This window comes from Styela clava, chromosome 9 (genome assembly GCF_964204865.1).
Source record: "Styela clava chromosome 9, kaStyClav1.hap1.2, whole genome shotgun sequence".
Lineage (NCBI taxonomy): Eukaryota > Metazoa > Chordata > Ascidiacea > Stolidobranchia > Styelidae > Styela > Styela clava.
The window spans coordinates 16,922,172-16,940,160 of record NC_135258.1 but is presented as its reverse complement, the minus strand read 5'-3'; the positions used below and the strand labels follow the sequence as shown (position 1 = coordinate 16,940,160).

The 17,989-nt window shown below is 35.5% G+C and overlaps 1 protein-coding gene across 1 annotated transcript; it reads left to right on the top strand.

Moving 5' to 3' along the window:
• The first annotated feature begins 4,025 nt into the window (after positions 1-4,025).
• On the top strand, positions 4,026-14,231 carry LOC120339955 (uncharacterized). Its single transcript, XM_039408200.2, has 21 exons — positions 4,026-4,181; positions 4,292-4,426; positions 5,072-5,194; positions 5,740-5,905; positions 5,985-6,061; positions 6,144-6,254; positions 6,331-6,354; positions 6,437-6,472; positions 6,878-6,966; positions 7,132-7,255; positions 8,043-8,204; positions 8,385-8,498; positions 8,855-8,975; positions 9,473-9,656; positions 10,427-10,592; positions 10,744-10,903; positions 12,197-12,405; positions 12,655-12,833; positions 13,218-13,365; positions 13,616-13,737; positions 13,846-14,231. Exons 1-21 carry the CDS (start codon positions 4,112-4,114, stop codon positions 14,020-14,022), a joined length of 2,697 nt encoding a protein of 898 aa, XP_039264134.2. The 5' UTR covers positions 4,026-4,111; the 3' UTR covers positions 14,023-14,231.
• The last annotated feature ends 3,758 nt before the right edge of the window (positions 14,232-17,989 follow it).

Genomic DNA, 17,989 nt, shown 5'->3' with positions numbered 1-17,989 from the left:
GTACAGTTGTTTAAAAATAAATATTGAGTTTTGGAAGTTGCCTGAATTAGAATATTTGTTGTAACGAACTCTTGTGGTCAAGATGATCTAAATACTTGTGAAGTCATACTAACAACTTAATCTGTGGAAAGTCGCCGTGGATTTGATGATGCCATCTAATTACAAGCATTTGCTTCCAAAGTTTACGTGGCGAAATGAACTGTTAGCCATATTTTTTCAATTTTAGTCTTGACGGTATGTTGGACTGCCGTGGCCTGCGAGAGAGCCTCCAAACAAAGTTGAGCGTTGGAAGTGATTTCCCTCCACCCCGCCCCCCAACATTTTCAGGTGTGACACCGTACTACATTTCATAACGTAAATAAAATTATATTTGAATATTCAGATATCTATCACCACCTAAATTTGGGTGTTACTGAGTGTTGATAATTTTACGGGTGAAACAAGTGCTCCTATACTGAAAAAGATACACGCAGAAAAAGATCAATGTGTATGTTAACCCCAATCCACCAATACGACACCCGGTCAATGTATCTAGCTTTCATTGCTCGCCTTTCTGTTAAACTCAAGTAAAAATATTCACCAAATAACCCGTTTCATGATTCTATTATGTTTTCTGATCCATGGAAGAAGGCGCGAGCAGCAAAATTCGTACGACACAAACTTTAAGAGAGAGAGAGATTTATTGTTTTGTCAGACGTTATTATTACTCCAACACCAATTTTCTGAACTGCTTTCTTAGATTTCGGGTTAGGTTAGATTATTCTTGGTTATACTAATCTAATCAGAAACAAAAAAAATTAGCCGTGGAACTTGGTATTCATGCAACAACGAGATAGAACCGAAATTTCTACTACTGAAGTGCAAATAGTTATAATTTGCCCAGAATATACAAGAGAGTAGAATGAACGAACGATGAAACGCTACACTCGGAAGTCTATTACATTCAAATCACAACATACATGAACTTATGAACGGAAAAGGAAATGTTATTGCTATAAGGAAATTTACGAGCGCGTCTAAATATGGTATTATTAGAACTTGAATATACGAGTTTTGAAACCATAAAACAATTGAGTCAGTCGATTGAATGTGCTTCGAGATATTGCAAGAGACGTTGTTGTGTTGACGATCGTTGCATAAAGATACTCTCATAAACATATCCTATTGTATTTTTGGCGCTCGAGATGTGTACCAATATGGAGGTAACTAATTTTGTTGGCCCATTTTACATCAAGTTGTGTAAAGAGGACTGAAACCTATGGGCAGGAGGATATTTACTTGGATATCACAGACAGTCCCCGAATTTGTAATAGAACTAAAATAAAGAAAATCCGAATAAAATTATGGCCTAACCCTAGCCTGGTCCACACACTACGGGAGTACCCAGGAAATAGGAGGGACGCGAGGAACAAAATTGTACGAAATCAACTTTGCCGTTATCATGCCCCCCCCCCCCCTCACCAATTTCCTGAACTGCTTAGGTGATATTTCTCCTGGTTATACTAATCTAATCAAAAACAAATTAATAAGCAGACGTGAAACCTGGTACGTATTCATGCAACAATTTATAATTTGCCCAGAATATACAAGAGAGTAGAATGAACGAACGATGAAACGCTACACTCGGAAGTCTATAACATTCAGATCACAACATGCATGAACTTATGAACGGAAAAGGAAATGTTATTGCTATGAGGAAATTTATAAGCGCGTCTAAATATGATATTATTAGAACTCGTATACGAGTTTTGGAATAATGAAACAATTGAGTTAGTCTATTGAATGTGCTTTGGGTAAGGGGAAGGGACGCTGTTATGTTGACGGAGGTTGCCTAAAAATACTTACATAAACATAGCCTGTATTTTTGCCTGTCTTGCTTTTCGTATGTTAATGATTGTGAGATATTTATGAGATCTGTGGTTCGTAACATTTGTGCGGCAAAACGGTGGTCAGCTTCAATTGTGTCGACGTGTTATTCCACGTCGGAAATATAAAATGATAGTCTGCTGAATTCAATCGGGGTAAGTAATTGCATTGCGTAGTTGCATAACCGCTCATCTAGGGATTACATGAAGCTTATAAGAATACGAATTATATATAATTCTTTAATTAGAAATCGATCTATGTGGCGTTCGATCAGTTCATAATTCTTCATGATTGAGTCTCTACCCTGTTGCAGAAGTAATATCAAGGTTTTCAACTAGGCCTATTTACAGTTCAGGTAAAAAGTGAAAACCCAAAGTCGGATGTGGTATATCGCTATAAAATAAATTTGATCGTGTAGGCTACTTGGAGATATAAAAGGTTTTTCATAAGATTATTCTCATTGTATATTTTTGAAGTACGACCTGTTTGGTTAAGGCAAATTTATGATTTATCTCTTCAGATCTAGTTCAGATGAGGAAATTTATATAAAGCGTAGAACAACGTTTTTATAAAATAAATCAGCTATCGACAAGAGTCTGTTTCAGGGTCGTGTACTTTTCCGGGCTGAATATTTTGGCACATGCAAAGTTAAATATAATTTCCAATGGACGCACAATAGAAATAGTCTATATTGGATGAAATTTAGCATCCTGTAACGAATAGGGCGTCGGAAAAAGAGGTGCCAGATTCAAGCGTTTCGTTGAAACAAAACAAACGCAGGGTTCTCGTGCTGAATAAATATAATACGAGTTTTGTGTCTTTTGACAGTCAGTCTGCTGGAGGAAAATCAGTTTTCCGATCCACAGTGCGAATAGGTTAACAGGCCCGGGAATAAATGACGCTTTGTGTAATATATGAGCTACATTTATACATAGCAATGAAAGAAAACGGTTGAAATATTCCCCCCAAAATAGCATAAGGTAGTCTTTGTTTTATCACAATGCATAGACAATGCCTTGTTTTATTTGCAATTATTTCGCCAATTCCTGATTACCATATCTACCACACTTCTCGCGGCTTTCGAGAATTCAATAAACAAATGACAGAGGTGCCTGTTATCCGTGCATGTTAATAAATTCGATGGTTATTAAATCTTCGCCTACTCTTAATTACATCCGATTCTATTTGACGTATCTGCCGTTCAAAAATTACGATAGGAAAATGTGTATCACTGAAGGAATTTTGACGTAACCGTAGCGCATTCACATTATTTAATAGTTTACCAAAGATCTAAATTTTCATCTATGCACATTGGGATATTTTGTATAGATATGTTTCTTCAATTGTCAAAGACACCAATCGAACTTCAACGAGCACACACAAGAAATGCGTACCTTGTAACAGGTTTAGAGTGTATCTGTGTTAAATTCGAACAGCTCGTTGGTCTGATCCGGTATTTTTATTAAAACCCTACTAACTTCAACACTCTCCTAATGAAGAATTCTGAGTGAGTAACTGTCTCTACCCATCCAATTTGTAGTGAAGGCGCATAAAATATAAAAACAACATTGTGGCAATTCCATTAAATTTTACTTCTATTTATATTCTCTTCCTTCACGGGGAAGCGACTATCACGCTTCTTCTTGCTGATGAGTGCTACTGAGTGATGCACAACATGCTTTCTTCACCTAGTTATTATTATATTTATATAATACAGAATATAAACAAGCAATCTGAAAAAAACATATGGTAGACATTGCTATCCTGTAACGCCCTTGTCTTTATTTCTTTCATACTAGGTCCATCATTATTCGTAGAAAGGTGATGGATTAAAAATTCTATTTTCTTTTGTTGAGGAGTTTTATGCGATAATTCATGCTTAGTAATCCCTTTGCGACCGTATTGAAATTGTAAGAAATATTGCGGTTTTTCCACTCCTAGTAGCTTTCTATAATTCAGCGGCTTTTGGTGCGGGGTATTGTTTGATAGATTTTTGTTTTCGTACTGTTTTCATTGGGATATTTTACAAAGCGGAAATGCTATATAACTAATATCAGATGTTCTTTTGTAAAAACTTTTGTAATTTAAACTGTAATTTTTGCACAGCAATAAATTCCTCGAGTTAGTTAAATTATTTTATATTATGAAGTTCAATAATTTTCATGTTATCTGTGATTGGGAAATTTATTTTATTTCTTCTCAGAACGCATAGATAGGGAATAGTTAGTTAGGGTAAGTACCCAGAATGACATTCCAATATCTTTTTATCTGTTTGATGATTATCGTCTGCGTGTCCGTTCTACCTTCTACAGCTGGTAAGTAGGAATAATATTTTATAATAAATTGGAATTTTGTTTTCAGCTAAACGTTGGGAAACATTGAATGAAACATGAATTTCTCAATTGCTAATTTCTTCTTGCTTCAGATCCATGTCGCGATAATTTCGGGGGATGTGATAAACAAACTGGACTGTGTTGGTATACTGGAAGAACTTCTAATTTTTGTTCTTGTAAAGCAGGTTACAAAGAGGATACAACAGCTATAGTTCACACTTGTATTGGTATGTTAAACCACCTAAATACACGTACAAGTTGATGTTTTTTGTGGGTGATGCCAATAGTTTTGACGAGCTCGCGGCTTCTATGGCTAACCCGTCGATCGCAACAACTGCCAATTCGAAGCCCAGACAAAATTAAACAGGCTGTAAATGAGGCTTCTGTCGGTCACTCAGCTTGGTCGAATAAATCTAAATATACCAGATATGACCAATTGGCGTGAGCGATATCGTCTGAAACCTAGGTGAAAAGTGTGTAACAAATTCAGTAGTTGGATTTAAGGCGGTTTTTTTTTTTGAAGGCGATTTTTTTTGCGTACGTTTTTTATTAAACTGTTAAGCATCATTATAGAGCTGAATGCTAAGTATGGATTGCCTCTAACGGCAACGACATATCAAATAAATGATAAACAGTTACCGGTAATTCAAAACTAAATTGTGATTCAGATAACTAGAGTTACGCCGTACACATCTAGTATAGCCTACATCAAGTGGAGAACATTTTGTCTACTCCAGGTCCCGAATAGTTGCTGATTGAAAAAGTCGAAATATTATCTGCTGGCATTGAACTTGATATAATTTAGCGTTGAAAATTTTTTTGTACCACACAGTCATTTCCTTATTTTTGACGTATTTAATTGTACTCTATAGATGTGAATGAATGCGTGGAAGTCCGCCCTTGTGACGAAAATGCAATTTGTCAAAATACAAACGGAAGTTATATTTGTCATTGCAAATGCGGACATATCATGGATTACACCGGACAGCATTGCGGTTAGTCTTGTTACTAACAGTATTTTGTTTTTTCAAGCGATTGATTGTTACCGCGAAATTATCCACGGACTGGTTGGCCTGATCAAATCAGCCATTTTGAAAAAATCGTCTGAACCGTTCTTGGACACGAAATGTACATACAAATGTATCGTTTTGTTATTTATTTTTCCACTGCCGTAACAGCATACATTCCACATACACATCACAGATGTTAAGTTTGATTTTGTATGTCTTTCGGCCGTACGTAATAAACTGAGCAGAACATTCCAAATCAACGAATGCTGGACCTTCAATTATTAGCAATTCAGTACATACTTGGTCATATCGGCGAAGCAAATAAATCGTAAATATTTAAAACATTTCTTAAAATTGTACAAATATTTCGTGTGCTTTTCTATTATTTTACTTTTCAATTGAACGATTATATTTTATTTACCAATTTCACGAAAAATTATATTCTGTCACCTTTTCAGATATAACAGATTCAGTAAATAGCGAATATCATTAAAATATTATCAAGGTTTATTTGTATATTTTCTATCTAGTGGAAGGATCTAAAATTGTGGGACAGTGCCTCCTCCCATCTACTTGTAAACACCTAATATGGCGATGGTTTATAAATATTCCCTTCGATATCGAATTTTCAAAATGGAATTTCATTACAAACGTCGATTCAACTCCGGAAAGAGTGCAAGATATCAACAATCCTCAGTAAGTGTTTGAAGTTTGAGTATTTCTTTTTTGCTTTTCAATGTTAAGTAATAATATGTTTAATCATTTGTTATCGCAGTGGAACATGTAAATGTGAAACAGGCTTCAGACTGAACTATTGTGGGTATTGCACAGACATAGACGAATGTTCAGAAGGTAATTATTTGAAGCTTGCGTGCTTAAAACTGCCATAACTATCCCATACAACTCAATTTCTGTATTTCATTTTCATTGCCAGGTAAAAGCAATTGTACCGGACCAACAGCAAAATGCGTCAATACCGAAGGAAGCTATTACTGCGAGTGTTCGTCGGGTTACACGATTGGCCCATGCAAACGCAGATGTTATGGTACACTTTATTTATTTATTCATTTCTCAATCCAGAGAAAATATGATTAATTTAAACAAACTATTTTATTTTTCAGCTGCGGGAGTCGAACCATCTTTATGTGAGTACCGCCAAAGGCATTGCTACTTACTTATCATTAGCAGGAAATCAACATAGGAATTAAAAATCAAATTATTTTTTAGGTGAAACACCGGATCTTTCAAGCTTATCTATTGCTGGTAAGTTTGATATTCTGTATTGAATTTAATAAATAATAGATTTTTAAATATACAAAATATGAAAACCGAAATCCATTTTCTTATAAATAACACGTTTTTATTTAAAATAACTGCTAAACATAGATTATTCAAAAATGACCATATCGTCATCTTCAGGGATGTCTTGCAAGTCACTAGATTCATTCGCGCTGTCGACTATAGGTCTTATTTTCGGGGAACACGGTAATTTCTCGGTACTGTTTCTATGTTTTACATCAAGTAATACTGTTTGAATGTGATATACCGGTAAGTCTTCAGTGCCCGCGACGTTCTTTCAGGTTGTAATTTAGTTTGAATAAGTTACGATTTCATACATGGCGAACAGTGGAAGCGTAAAATATGTTAAAATGTGCATTTTTGGTACAGGACTTCCTTCAAAATCACCTACCTTCAATCTCCCGATTGTATTAGATAACTGGAGAACATGTGCAGACAATGTTTCAATGGGAGTTACGGTGAGTTTTGCCGGGAAAATCAATTTGTATTAGTCTGAGTCTAACCTATTGTGTAAGACGAATTATTTGCTTTAAATGGCTGCTATATCATTAGGGGATGCAGACACATCACAAATACATGTAATAATAAAAAGTTTTAATCGATAATCTTTCACATTACCCCAGACTGTCGAACCTTATGACGTTGATCAAGATGGAATAACTGACGTAACCCTTACTTGGTTGTGCAAAGAAAAACGACCTGGAAGGGAAAGTAGTAGCGTTCTAAAAAAGTTCCAAGAAAATGAAGGTATTCAACATTCGCTCAATTTGATTCTATATTGTGATACGCTTCCAAAAGTTCTGTTAAAACAGCTAGCGCAGTCTGAAACCTAAAGAGATATTCATTCCAATTCATTTATAGCTTACCACATCTGTAGAGACAAATTCCTTGACAAAATATGAATGAGCCACACTGACCAATTTTGCATCCAAAACACTTATATTATGATATAAATTCACAATGTATCCAAAGGCACAGGCTGTCTTCGCTTTCTCGTGGGGATAGAATAAACAAAGAACAAAACGAAAGAGGCAAAATTGTTGCCTAATCTTTAGCACTAGTGACTAAACCCTAGCACGGAATGAAGTACGTTACAGGTAGTGCAACCAAAATACAGATTACAGAAGGCTGGCAATTCACAATTATCTGAATGCGACGCAATCCGTGTTGCACAAAAAAGATGCACGTTACATATCGCTGAAAAAAATGGGATTTCGTGGATGCGCAATATCTGACAACTCGAGGATTTGTAGCAGAAATTCTCTGTATTTAAAAATCCCCGACATTTAAGCATTTTTTTAACATTTTTCTCTGACGCAAATTTGACAACTAAAATCACGGACATGTCAGGGAAAAATCTAGCGTATGGCAACCCTATCATAGCTACAGGAAAAGCATAACCTAAACAGGAATTGCAAGCTTTACACCAGCAAACTTACTGCAGTACAACATTGGTGAACCAATGTCATGCGTTACCAGAAATAACAAATACGATAAAATACACGCGTAACATTATTTGCTCATACGTTAACAGCTGTGTGGGAAAATTGGTCTTGTTGGACAGAATGCAAAACTACTTGTTGGGGAGGGTTACAAACTCGTACACGGCGATGTCTCCATGGTCTTCCCGGACAGGACATAGGCTGCAAAGGAGAAGGAAGTCAATCAAGAGAATGCTACACTGGAACTAAATGCCGTAAGTTTAAATAAAAGAATATATATAATTAGTCTAAGTTTAATGCACTCGGTGATATTAAAACAAACACACTTTCAAAGAGTAGATTAAAATTCTCAAAGAAATACATATTTTTCTCAAAACAGAGGATTTATTCAGAAGTAAGAACTATTATCTTTACAACAATTGTTTCAATTTCAGAGTTTCGAGTTCGAAAAGATGCTACCACGCTCACACCAACCGAGATTCAAGATTTTGTTCAAGCAATGCGAAAATATAAGACGGACATGTCAGTGAGGGGGTTCCACAATGCAGGTAGATTATTTTATTACGACTTAGACAGTCTTTCTGCATTTCGGAAATGAGTCACAAAACGTTATTTTGTTTTATAGCTAATCAAAGTTGTCCATTACGTGTTTCTCATTCTCTCGGCCTTGCCACATGTTGTTAGATAGCCTATAACCTATAAGGTAGGAGTGGAAATTTTAACCCTGAAATGCCTTATAGCTGACATGCTACGAATCCGTGGCGGCAGCTTCGTAGACAAAATAACAAGTCAACGAGACGAACTGCATTCATCAATTTTCACTGATTGTGACAGTGCATAAACTGAAAGATCAACGATAAAACTAATTCATGGCTATATGGATCTTATATTCTCTTGTATTTAGCATCTGCTCACGGTTGGCCATTCCAATGTGAAGGTCTCTCATGTTGTCCACATGGAGCTAAGATGAAGTTTGCGGCGTGGCACAGAACTATAGTCTTGAACTACGAAGAGGGTTTGTCAAGGTATGAATTGTCATAATATTTCCTCGATGACTTTTAATCGATGGGCGTACTCGCAAGAGAAAGGACAAGTCCAAGTAGCCATTGTCATAGTTTTGTTGGAATGTTTGTTTCACTCATTCATCCATTCTACTTATATATAACTATATTAGATAATATGAATATAATTGGTTTTTCATTTGATGTTGACTTTTCCGTTGCGAGAAATATATAATACTAATACGAGAATAACCTCTAAAATGTCATATCTTAATAAATATATTCAACGTGCAACTGCTTAATTTGAATCGTACTGGTTTCAGTGTTGTCTTATCGTGCTCAGAGTTATGAACACGATTGTCATCTCTTGCCGGATAGTAGATTCTGATATATATTTTATATATATATATATATATATGCGATTATGTAAGAGTGAAGAGATCCTTTCAGTCTATTTTTCAAAAAATTTCTGATAAATCTGAATGCTTTATTTTGATAAAGTAGAATGAATAACATTCTAGATACATGAATAACAAATCTCTTGGATTGCCGTACTGGAACTGGTTAGCTAAAGACAGGAGCCCACCTAGTCTGGGATGGGACAGGTTCATCAATGGACAGGAAAATCCTTTCACAAATATGACTATTAGAATTGATCTTGAGGGGCCAATGAGAACAGTTCAAAGAGACCAAGTGATATTTACGGTAAGACCTAACAATTATAATTCCTAATTTTGGTAGGGGTGAAGATATTTAGGTGATATTGAAACCGCACGTAAACAATTCCGGCATGCCCTATATTCATATTATTGCTGATTGCTCCGAGCATGTGCGCTTTCACATTTTACTCCAATCGTTTCGTGGGTATTTTGCAAGCCATCCCCATGAAATGGTCCTGTGCACTGAATATGTGCGAAGGTTTTCCGACATCAGATCAATATTTTTATGGAAGGAATCTGACTGATTTAATCAATATTTGGCATGAGAAACTATATTCTAATTTGGGTTATAGGATAGGGTATTTCATATTTGCCCCATCGACAAGGAAGCCGATAAGCAGGGCTGTAGTGTCGGGAATCGGAGTTTGGCATGCTTTCTCTATAGTCTATAGTCGGTGTCGTATTTTTTTTATTTTTTTTTCGTGCCCCCGAGTCTGAACTGAATTTCTAAATTCTCTGGAGTCGGAATATCAGACTTTCAATGATATAATTCTTCAAAAATCATCAAAGTTTACATTCTTAGTAGTCTAAAATAGCTTGCATAATTCAAAGTTTTTATTATCTAAATTTATTTTCTTGGAGTTGGAGTCCCAAACGGTGCCGGAGTCAAAATTATTTTCAACCTGGAGTCGAATTCGGAGCCAAACTTTTTCCCTCCCAGAATAGCAATTGTAGTCGATTGTAAATTTTCTCTAACTCCCCAGGCCTGCTTATGAGACCGATTTTCTCAACTACTTACTTTTTATTTATCTTCAGCCACCTCTCGACTTTGCCCACAACCAATGGATCGACGTAGCTAACAAGCTCAATCAAGCACACAATATGCATGAATTTTCAGAAGCTCTTGAAAGCGCTCACGGAGGCCCACATGTTTCTGTGTGTGGAAATGGCAGATTTTCACCCAGATGTTCAATGTCATTAGGTACGTTGAAACTCGTAGAAGAGTTCTAGATTTAGGTTTTATATATGGATTCAAAGCCAATGATACAGTTGCTAATTAATGGTAACTTATTTAAATGCTGACGTATTAACAATAAAGTTCTGAGTAGTAAATGTGATCTTTTTTTTATTAGCTTCTTTAAGGTTTGCCGGGTTCGACCCTTTATTCATGATGCATCACACGCAAGTCGATCGTTTATGGGCGATTTCACAACAGAAACTTAAAGAGTCTGGAACAGTAACGTGGACGACACAAACTGCCTTGGAAGCAATGGAAGAACAAGGAGATTTCGGGTACAGTTAATTTACCCCTTGTAATCTTGTTGGACACGAAGTGGACCTATGGCTCGGATCGTTTGTTATTATGTCGTGGTTGTTGAAAATAGGCTTTTATCGGTACTCCCGTAGTATGTGAACCAGGATGGCGGACACATGAACTCGTATGTACCAGGTTAGGGTTAGGCCATAATTTTATTCCAATTTTCCGTATTTTAGTTCTATTACGATTTCAGGGACTAGCCAAGTGACTCCCGGATTATTTGTAACTGAAATTATGGCCTAACCCTAACCTGGTACACATACTACGTTCCGGTGTCCGCCATCTTGGTTCACATACTACGGGAGTACTCTTTTTTCAGCTATTGGACCAATTGCTTTGAAATGTTCAGTTGTTACAGCTTTTTGTTGTCGCTGAAAGACTATTACTTATATTCATTTTAAATAATCTGTGGGCTCTATGGGTTTCGTTTTTCACCTGGAAGTTTCATGTAATGACGTCTTCAAAATGAAAAACTGCGTGCCCTGTTTCCGTGATCACATCTAAGTTATATGATGGTCAGACTGCCGGTACTCTAAAACCGGTGCGAGCAAACTGTGGCCCGCAAAGAAAAATTGTGCGTCTCGTGGAGAAGTGCCAATTTTAAATTGCAGGGCCCGCGAAACGGGTTTTTAGTTTAGTTAATCTGGTACGTGCGAGCCATTCTAATCTCTTTGTATCGCAAAGCCTATACCAGTAGTGCCGCTGTCATGTTAGTAAAACTAGCTAACAAATCTTGTTGCAGAATACACAATGTTATAAAAACGTGTTTCTCACTGAATTCGTTCAAAGTCGGGTGACAATAAATTTGAATAGCGGTCTTCCTTAGAATGTTATGCGTTTTAACTCACCCTTTCTGCATTTCAACAATGAAAAAGATAAATATCAAAAAGAAATCAATTTTTCGTGCCTACAACTACTAGAAACTTAGTAGTTTCTTACTGGCTTAATTAAAGATGCGGCCCGCGGCTTTAGTCAGTTACTTGTATCTGGCCCTCTTGTAAAAAAAGATTGCACACCCCTGCTCTAAAAGATTTGATAATACTTCGTTTCGGAATTCGTGTTCATATATTTGAGCGTTGCTCTCTTATATATGATATATATTGTCTAAACTGGTGATTGGAAAAGGATTAGAGTATTAAAATTGGTAAATACCCAATGGATTTAATATATTTTCTACTAGTATATAAGGGAATTTTAAATATGTTATTGACACAGTTTGCAGGTATACCAAAATGTAGAATAAAAAAAAAACTTTTACATATTTTTAGACGAAGACACATGCCATTTGGAAACAAAACTATAAACGCTTTTAAAATTGTTCAAGCCGTCAACACTATGCGAGACTCATATTATTATGAAGAACTGACAGGAGTGAAGTACGATTACTTAGGAAACGACGGATATCCAAAAACTAAGACAAATGGACTAGTCGTTGAGAGACTGCTTCGCGTTGGAGGCGCAGAAGTCCTTTTTATTGGTAATGCTTAATAAAAAAAAACATATATATAGGCCTACAGTAATGGTATTTTAAAAGATCCGCGTTTGATAAGCTCATAAAAATTATTCTGAACTTCTATCCTAGTTTAGTTTCCATAAATGTTGAAAAATGTCACAACGTTGAAACACAATGCTTGTAGTTTTATTTTTATTTCTATAATGATGTGGGCGGGTCGGAAGACTAGTCGTTGTAAATCTAACGTTAATTAATTTTACCATTCTATTTTAGCACACTATCTCCGAAATATAAGAGGAAACAGCACAGCTTATGTCAACTATTATCTGATATTTGGATCTGATGTTCCATGTAATGAACTAACTACATGGGATAGAGTCGCACAAAACATTTTGTTACCTACTGGCAACAATTATAAAAATTCTATTCCAAATTTGATAATGCTTCAAGAGGTAAATTACTGCAAATTATATTCGAAATAATTTTCCTTATAGTGCACCCAGTTTTCCGTTTTAAATGGAGCGAGATCAATTTGAAATTAAATGGAATTATGTACTGCTTAGATTTACAATATAACTATAATATAGCGACGCAAATCAAACAGCTCTATTAATCCTATCGTAATGGCTCATATATTTCATAAAATATTGGAATCGTAGTTCTCCTGAAGCAGTGTCATCAGTACGCAATTACTTTATAGCCTCTTCTATAGATTTGTGATAAATTGGCAGACAACAACTCATAATTTAGAAAATGAAACAAGAGGCAAATTATTGGCACAAGCTTATTTATTAATTTACAAACTATATGTATCTATATTGCTTCATTTTATTCAGTTTGGATCCTCTGGCCTAGATCGTGATTATGACATAAAAGCCTGTTATACCAGTGATCCATCTTGTTCCGAATATTGTACTGACGCTACAAATCCAGGATTAGAAGAATTGCCTGCACCTGCTTTGGTACATTACCTACCCAATGAACGTAAGTTCAGTTTTTTTTATGTTTTATCTCTAGTTTGATTATTATTTGAAATTTAAATTCTACTAGGGTTATACCATATTACTGTATACCAATTAGTTCACTTAGGCTACATATTCTCGAATTTTATTGCCTGTCAGCTGTAGAGACAACAGTAGGAATTAAACTGATAAAAAAGTTGTCGTCGGAAATAAAATGTCGAATTTGCTTGCAATACATAGTTTCTAACTATAAAGATGTACTTTCTTTTTAGCCGCTGATGTATACAAGTTCAATTGGTCGCCTGAGAGGCCTCTCCCGACTTGGCATATAAATCTTGACGGCAGCTCTCAATGGCTTTATTTTTATGGCTCAAGAGCTGCCAATATTATGCAGGTCAGTGTTTTAAAACAGTTATAGTTAATATATTTAAATGAAAATCTAAAGTTCATGGTTCGGAGGGGTACGTTTCACGTTAGATAAAATACACATTTTATTTCTAAGGTCGGGACTGCCGAAGAGTGGGAGAATTGCAATTCAACTTCGGGAAGACTGTTCAGGTGTTCTACCGCCTCAGGTGGTAGCGCTTGTATGTTAAAAATTGGGATCTACTATTTGATTGACAATGAATACTCATATTGTAACAACTCAATGAAAATGATCGTGATATCTCGATCTTAGATTTTTCCAAGCAACCGAATGTTGAAAACCACTGATGAAGTTTATGTTAAGAATACTGTACTTTACCGTCTCCCGTGTTTGAACAATATATATATTGACGACTCATAAATATACAGTTTACTACGCAAGAAAATGTTTCTGTAAAAATTTGAAAATAAGGCGTAACGCTTTTTCATTATTTTGTGTTTTGTACTTATTACACAGTATACGAGCATTCAGAAATAAATTTGATCATTCTAGACTAGGTTTTAGGTAGCTGTCAGTAGATACTCCACAATCTTCCTACGATAGATGCCAACTTAGATAATTGGTCTACAGTTGTTTACGTTTTTAGAACTTAAATACTAGATGAAAGGTCGTTTCTTTGCATCCGATTATCACCTTGTGATCGATCCGACGTCTTTCGTATAGGAGCCATTACTATACCTATACTTTCTCCACCGAATTTCTTGTAAAATTTGATGGTTAGATCGATATACCCCGTATCATCTCAGTTAATGTTCTCTTCATCTGTCCCGAAATAACATATGATAGGTCGTTTCCTCGCATCCGATTACCACTCTGTGATCGATCCGTCGTCTTTCGCAGGAACAATTACTATACCAACACTTGCTCCACCGAGTCGCATGTAAAACTTAATGGTTAGATTGATATACCCCGTATCATCTCAGTTAATGTCCTCACATTTCAAATAAGAGAGAAAAGGTGACCAACACTTGCTCCTCCGAATCGCATGAGAAAACTTGAGGTTAGAACGACATACCACGTATCACCTCAGTAATGTGCTTAAATTTCGAATAATAGAGAAAAGGTTACCAACACTTGCTCCACCGAATCGCATGTGAAGCTTAATGGTTAGATCGATATACCCCGTATCATCTCAGTTAATGTCTTCAGTCCTCACAATTCAAATAAGAGTAAAAAGGTTACCAACACTTGCTCCACCGAATCGCATGAGAAAACTAATGATTAGATCGATATACCACGTATCACCTCAGTTAATGTCCTTACATTTCGAATAAGAGAGAAAAGATTACCAACACTTGCTCCACAAAATCGAATGAGAAAACTTATGGTTAGAACGATATACGACGTATCACCTCAGTTAATGTCCTTACATTTCGAATAAGAGTAAAAAGGTTACCAACACTTGCTCCACCGAATCGCATGAGAAAACTAATGGTTAGATCGATATACCCCGTATCATCTCAGTTAATGTCCTCACATTTCGAATAAGAGAGAAAAGGTTACCAACACTTGCTCCACCGAATCGCATGAGAAAACTTGTGATTAGAACGACATACCACGTATCACCTCAGTTAATGTGCTTAAATTTCGAATCAGAGAGAAAAGGTTACCAACACTTGCTCCACCGAATCGCAATAGAAAACTAATGGTTAGATCAATATACCACGTATCATCTCAGTTAATGTCTTCAGTCCTCACAATTCAAATAAGAGTAAAAAGGTTACCAACACTTGCTCCACCGAATCGCATGAGAAAACTAATGGTTAGATCGATATACCACGTATCACCTTAGTTAATGTCCTTACATTTCGAATAAGAGAGAAAAGCTTTTCAATACGCTGCTAGGAATATATCATTTCAGAGCAATCTCACCAACAGTAGAGAATTGATTCTTTCTTTTTGCAGTTGAAAATGTTAGAACTTTTCTCTTTATATAATACAAGCGTTAGCGCAGAACAGAAAATTTGATATGTGCTTGCATATAATCTTGCTTAGAAGACGGGGGAGGAACCGAAGATTATGATTTCTGACTTTCTCAAACACAGTAAGCTTATTAAAATTCAGCATTATCTCATGCAAAGTGATAAAGTATATACCTCGTGAGACATCTAGATTTTAGAACATAAACAAGAATTTACTAATTAAGAATAGCAGTTGAGTGTAAACAATACTATTATAGAGTAGGCCTACACATCAATGTTCTGTTTAATCAAATAGACAGTGTTTCACAGCCTGTGCGTCGCGACCCAAAATAAAGTTTCCCGAAATCTTCTTGAGTCGCTTGGTTTATAGCGCAAAAAATAAAAGTTATTGATTATTTTATTTCTAGTTAAATATATCCTGAGCATATTTTTGGTTAGCAAGATTTGCGTTGATAAAAAAAGGTTGGGAAAAGTATATGGATTTACATATAGACTAACTTACTTGATTAAAAGGTGATTCCTCTTGTAAACTGCTAAATACAGTACCGGTATATAATATACTGGTACAAGTCGAACGATATTATAAAGGGCATACGCAATGGAAAGTAGGTGAGATGAATTCGTTCTATTCAAAACGGTGTGTTTACTTATTACGGAAATAGCGCGGTTTTTAACCGAACGTGCCGCCTATTTATGAAAATGCACATCACAAAACGATAGCACGCGATCACCACAATTTATATATTCTTAGCCTCAAATAATGCCTCTGGAAAAATCAACCTCGCTTGGACTTTCAGGGTAATGCACGATTATAAACTAAAGATTCCACTGTTTTGGGCCTAGCGTGGTACGTGACAGACGCATGCTTTTTAAATCAAAATTAAATTTTGGTCCGTACTTGAAATCTACTACAAATATCGAACAGCAATTTGTTGACTCGATGATGCATCAGCTTCTGTAATACGATCATGCCAAACAATTTATGCCATGGGGCATTCTGATAAAATCATTCACAAGTTTACTGGTGTCGTTTTAATTTATTACTGTTTTGAATATGAATGGTGGATTTAATTTTCTAACAACTTTTAGCGTGTTCATATTAAAAGCTTGACTTCGGTGTGTAAACAAATAGACTTTATAGAAGATCCTGTGGGTGAGGTGTAGCTGTAATTATATTTTATTCATATCAATTAGTATACATACCTTTCCAGTCAAAATATGACTTGGAATAAAGGTATCCTGTAGTATATGTACCAGGTTAGGGTTAGGCCATAATTGTATTCCGATTTTGCTTATTTTAGTTCTATTACGAGTTCGGGGACTGTCTGTGTCAGCCAATTAAATACCCCCCTGCCCATAGGTTTCAGTCCTTTTACACAACTTGATGTAAAATAGGCGAACCAAATTAAATACCTCCATATTGGTATACACATATTTTTGCAGCGCCGAAATAAACATTTATATTATAGATATTTGCTGATTGCAATTCACTTGACATCCGGACGAATTTATTGTGAAAATAAGATTTATTTGTGGTACCGAGCATATAGCCTACTTCATTTAATTTAAATCTAAATTATTGCGGTTTAGCAATTTTCATTAGAGGAGAAATAGTAAAAAAGTCAACTAAAATTCAACTAATATACTCATTATATGAATTCTAAAATATAAATTTCATGTATGGTAAATACTTACAAATCGCTATAATATGTATCATTTCTAAATTTTCTGACTTTGTGCCGATGCTGAAATGACCAACTTTTAAATAAAACTGGGTTTATTGGTAGGTTTTTTTGCAATTATAAATCTAATGAAACTATTAGATTATACAAAAAGAAAATTTTGAAATGTATAGAGTCCAGTTCAAAACATTACGTTATTAAAGTAGTTTTTAATCATATATATATATTAATCATATTTAATTATTGTGGGGATTCGAATTCGAATGATGTAGTCGTGTGTTGACAGGTTTGGATTGAACAGAAGTTTTACTATTGGCAGTATTTCTCAACTTGGCGATAAAATGTTTGGAATGATATCTAAGTTTGTGCAGCTAAAATAATTGTGATTGGATGGTTGGCGAAATAATCAGTATTTTTATGTTTAACATAGCATAAGCTTTCAGGGCTATCGTGTGTTTTTATAATGAAATCGTTGGTTATTCGACGACCCATATATGGTGAGCTCAGTTGAAAACTACAATATCCAGGCGAGCCCACTTTCGTTAAGTTGCGATAGTTTTTGACAAGATATATAATAAACGTTTTATTGAATTCTTTTTTTTTAAATGTTTCCGT

Bases quoted from the DNA above. Each gene is read 5' to 3' on its own strand.
- LOC120339955 (XM_039408200.2), top strand. From the start codon at position 4,112: ATGACATTCCAATATCTTTTTATCTGTTTGATGATTATCGTCTGCGTG. The intron at 8,205-8,384 runs GTAAGTTTAAAT...TTTCAATTTCAG, and splicing joins CTACACTGGAACTAAATGCC to AGTTTCGAGTTCGAAAAGAT. The intron at 12,834-13,217 runs GTAAATTACTGC...CATTTTATTCAG, and splicing joins ATTTGATAATGCTTCAAGAG to TTTGGATCCTCTGGCCTAGA.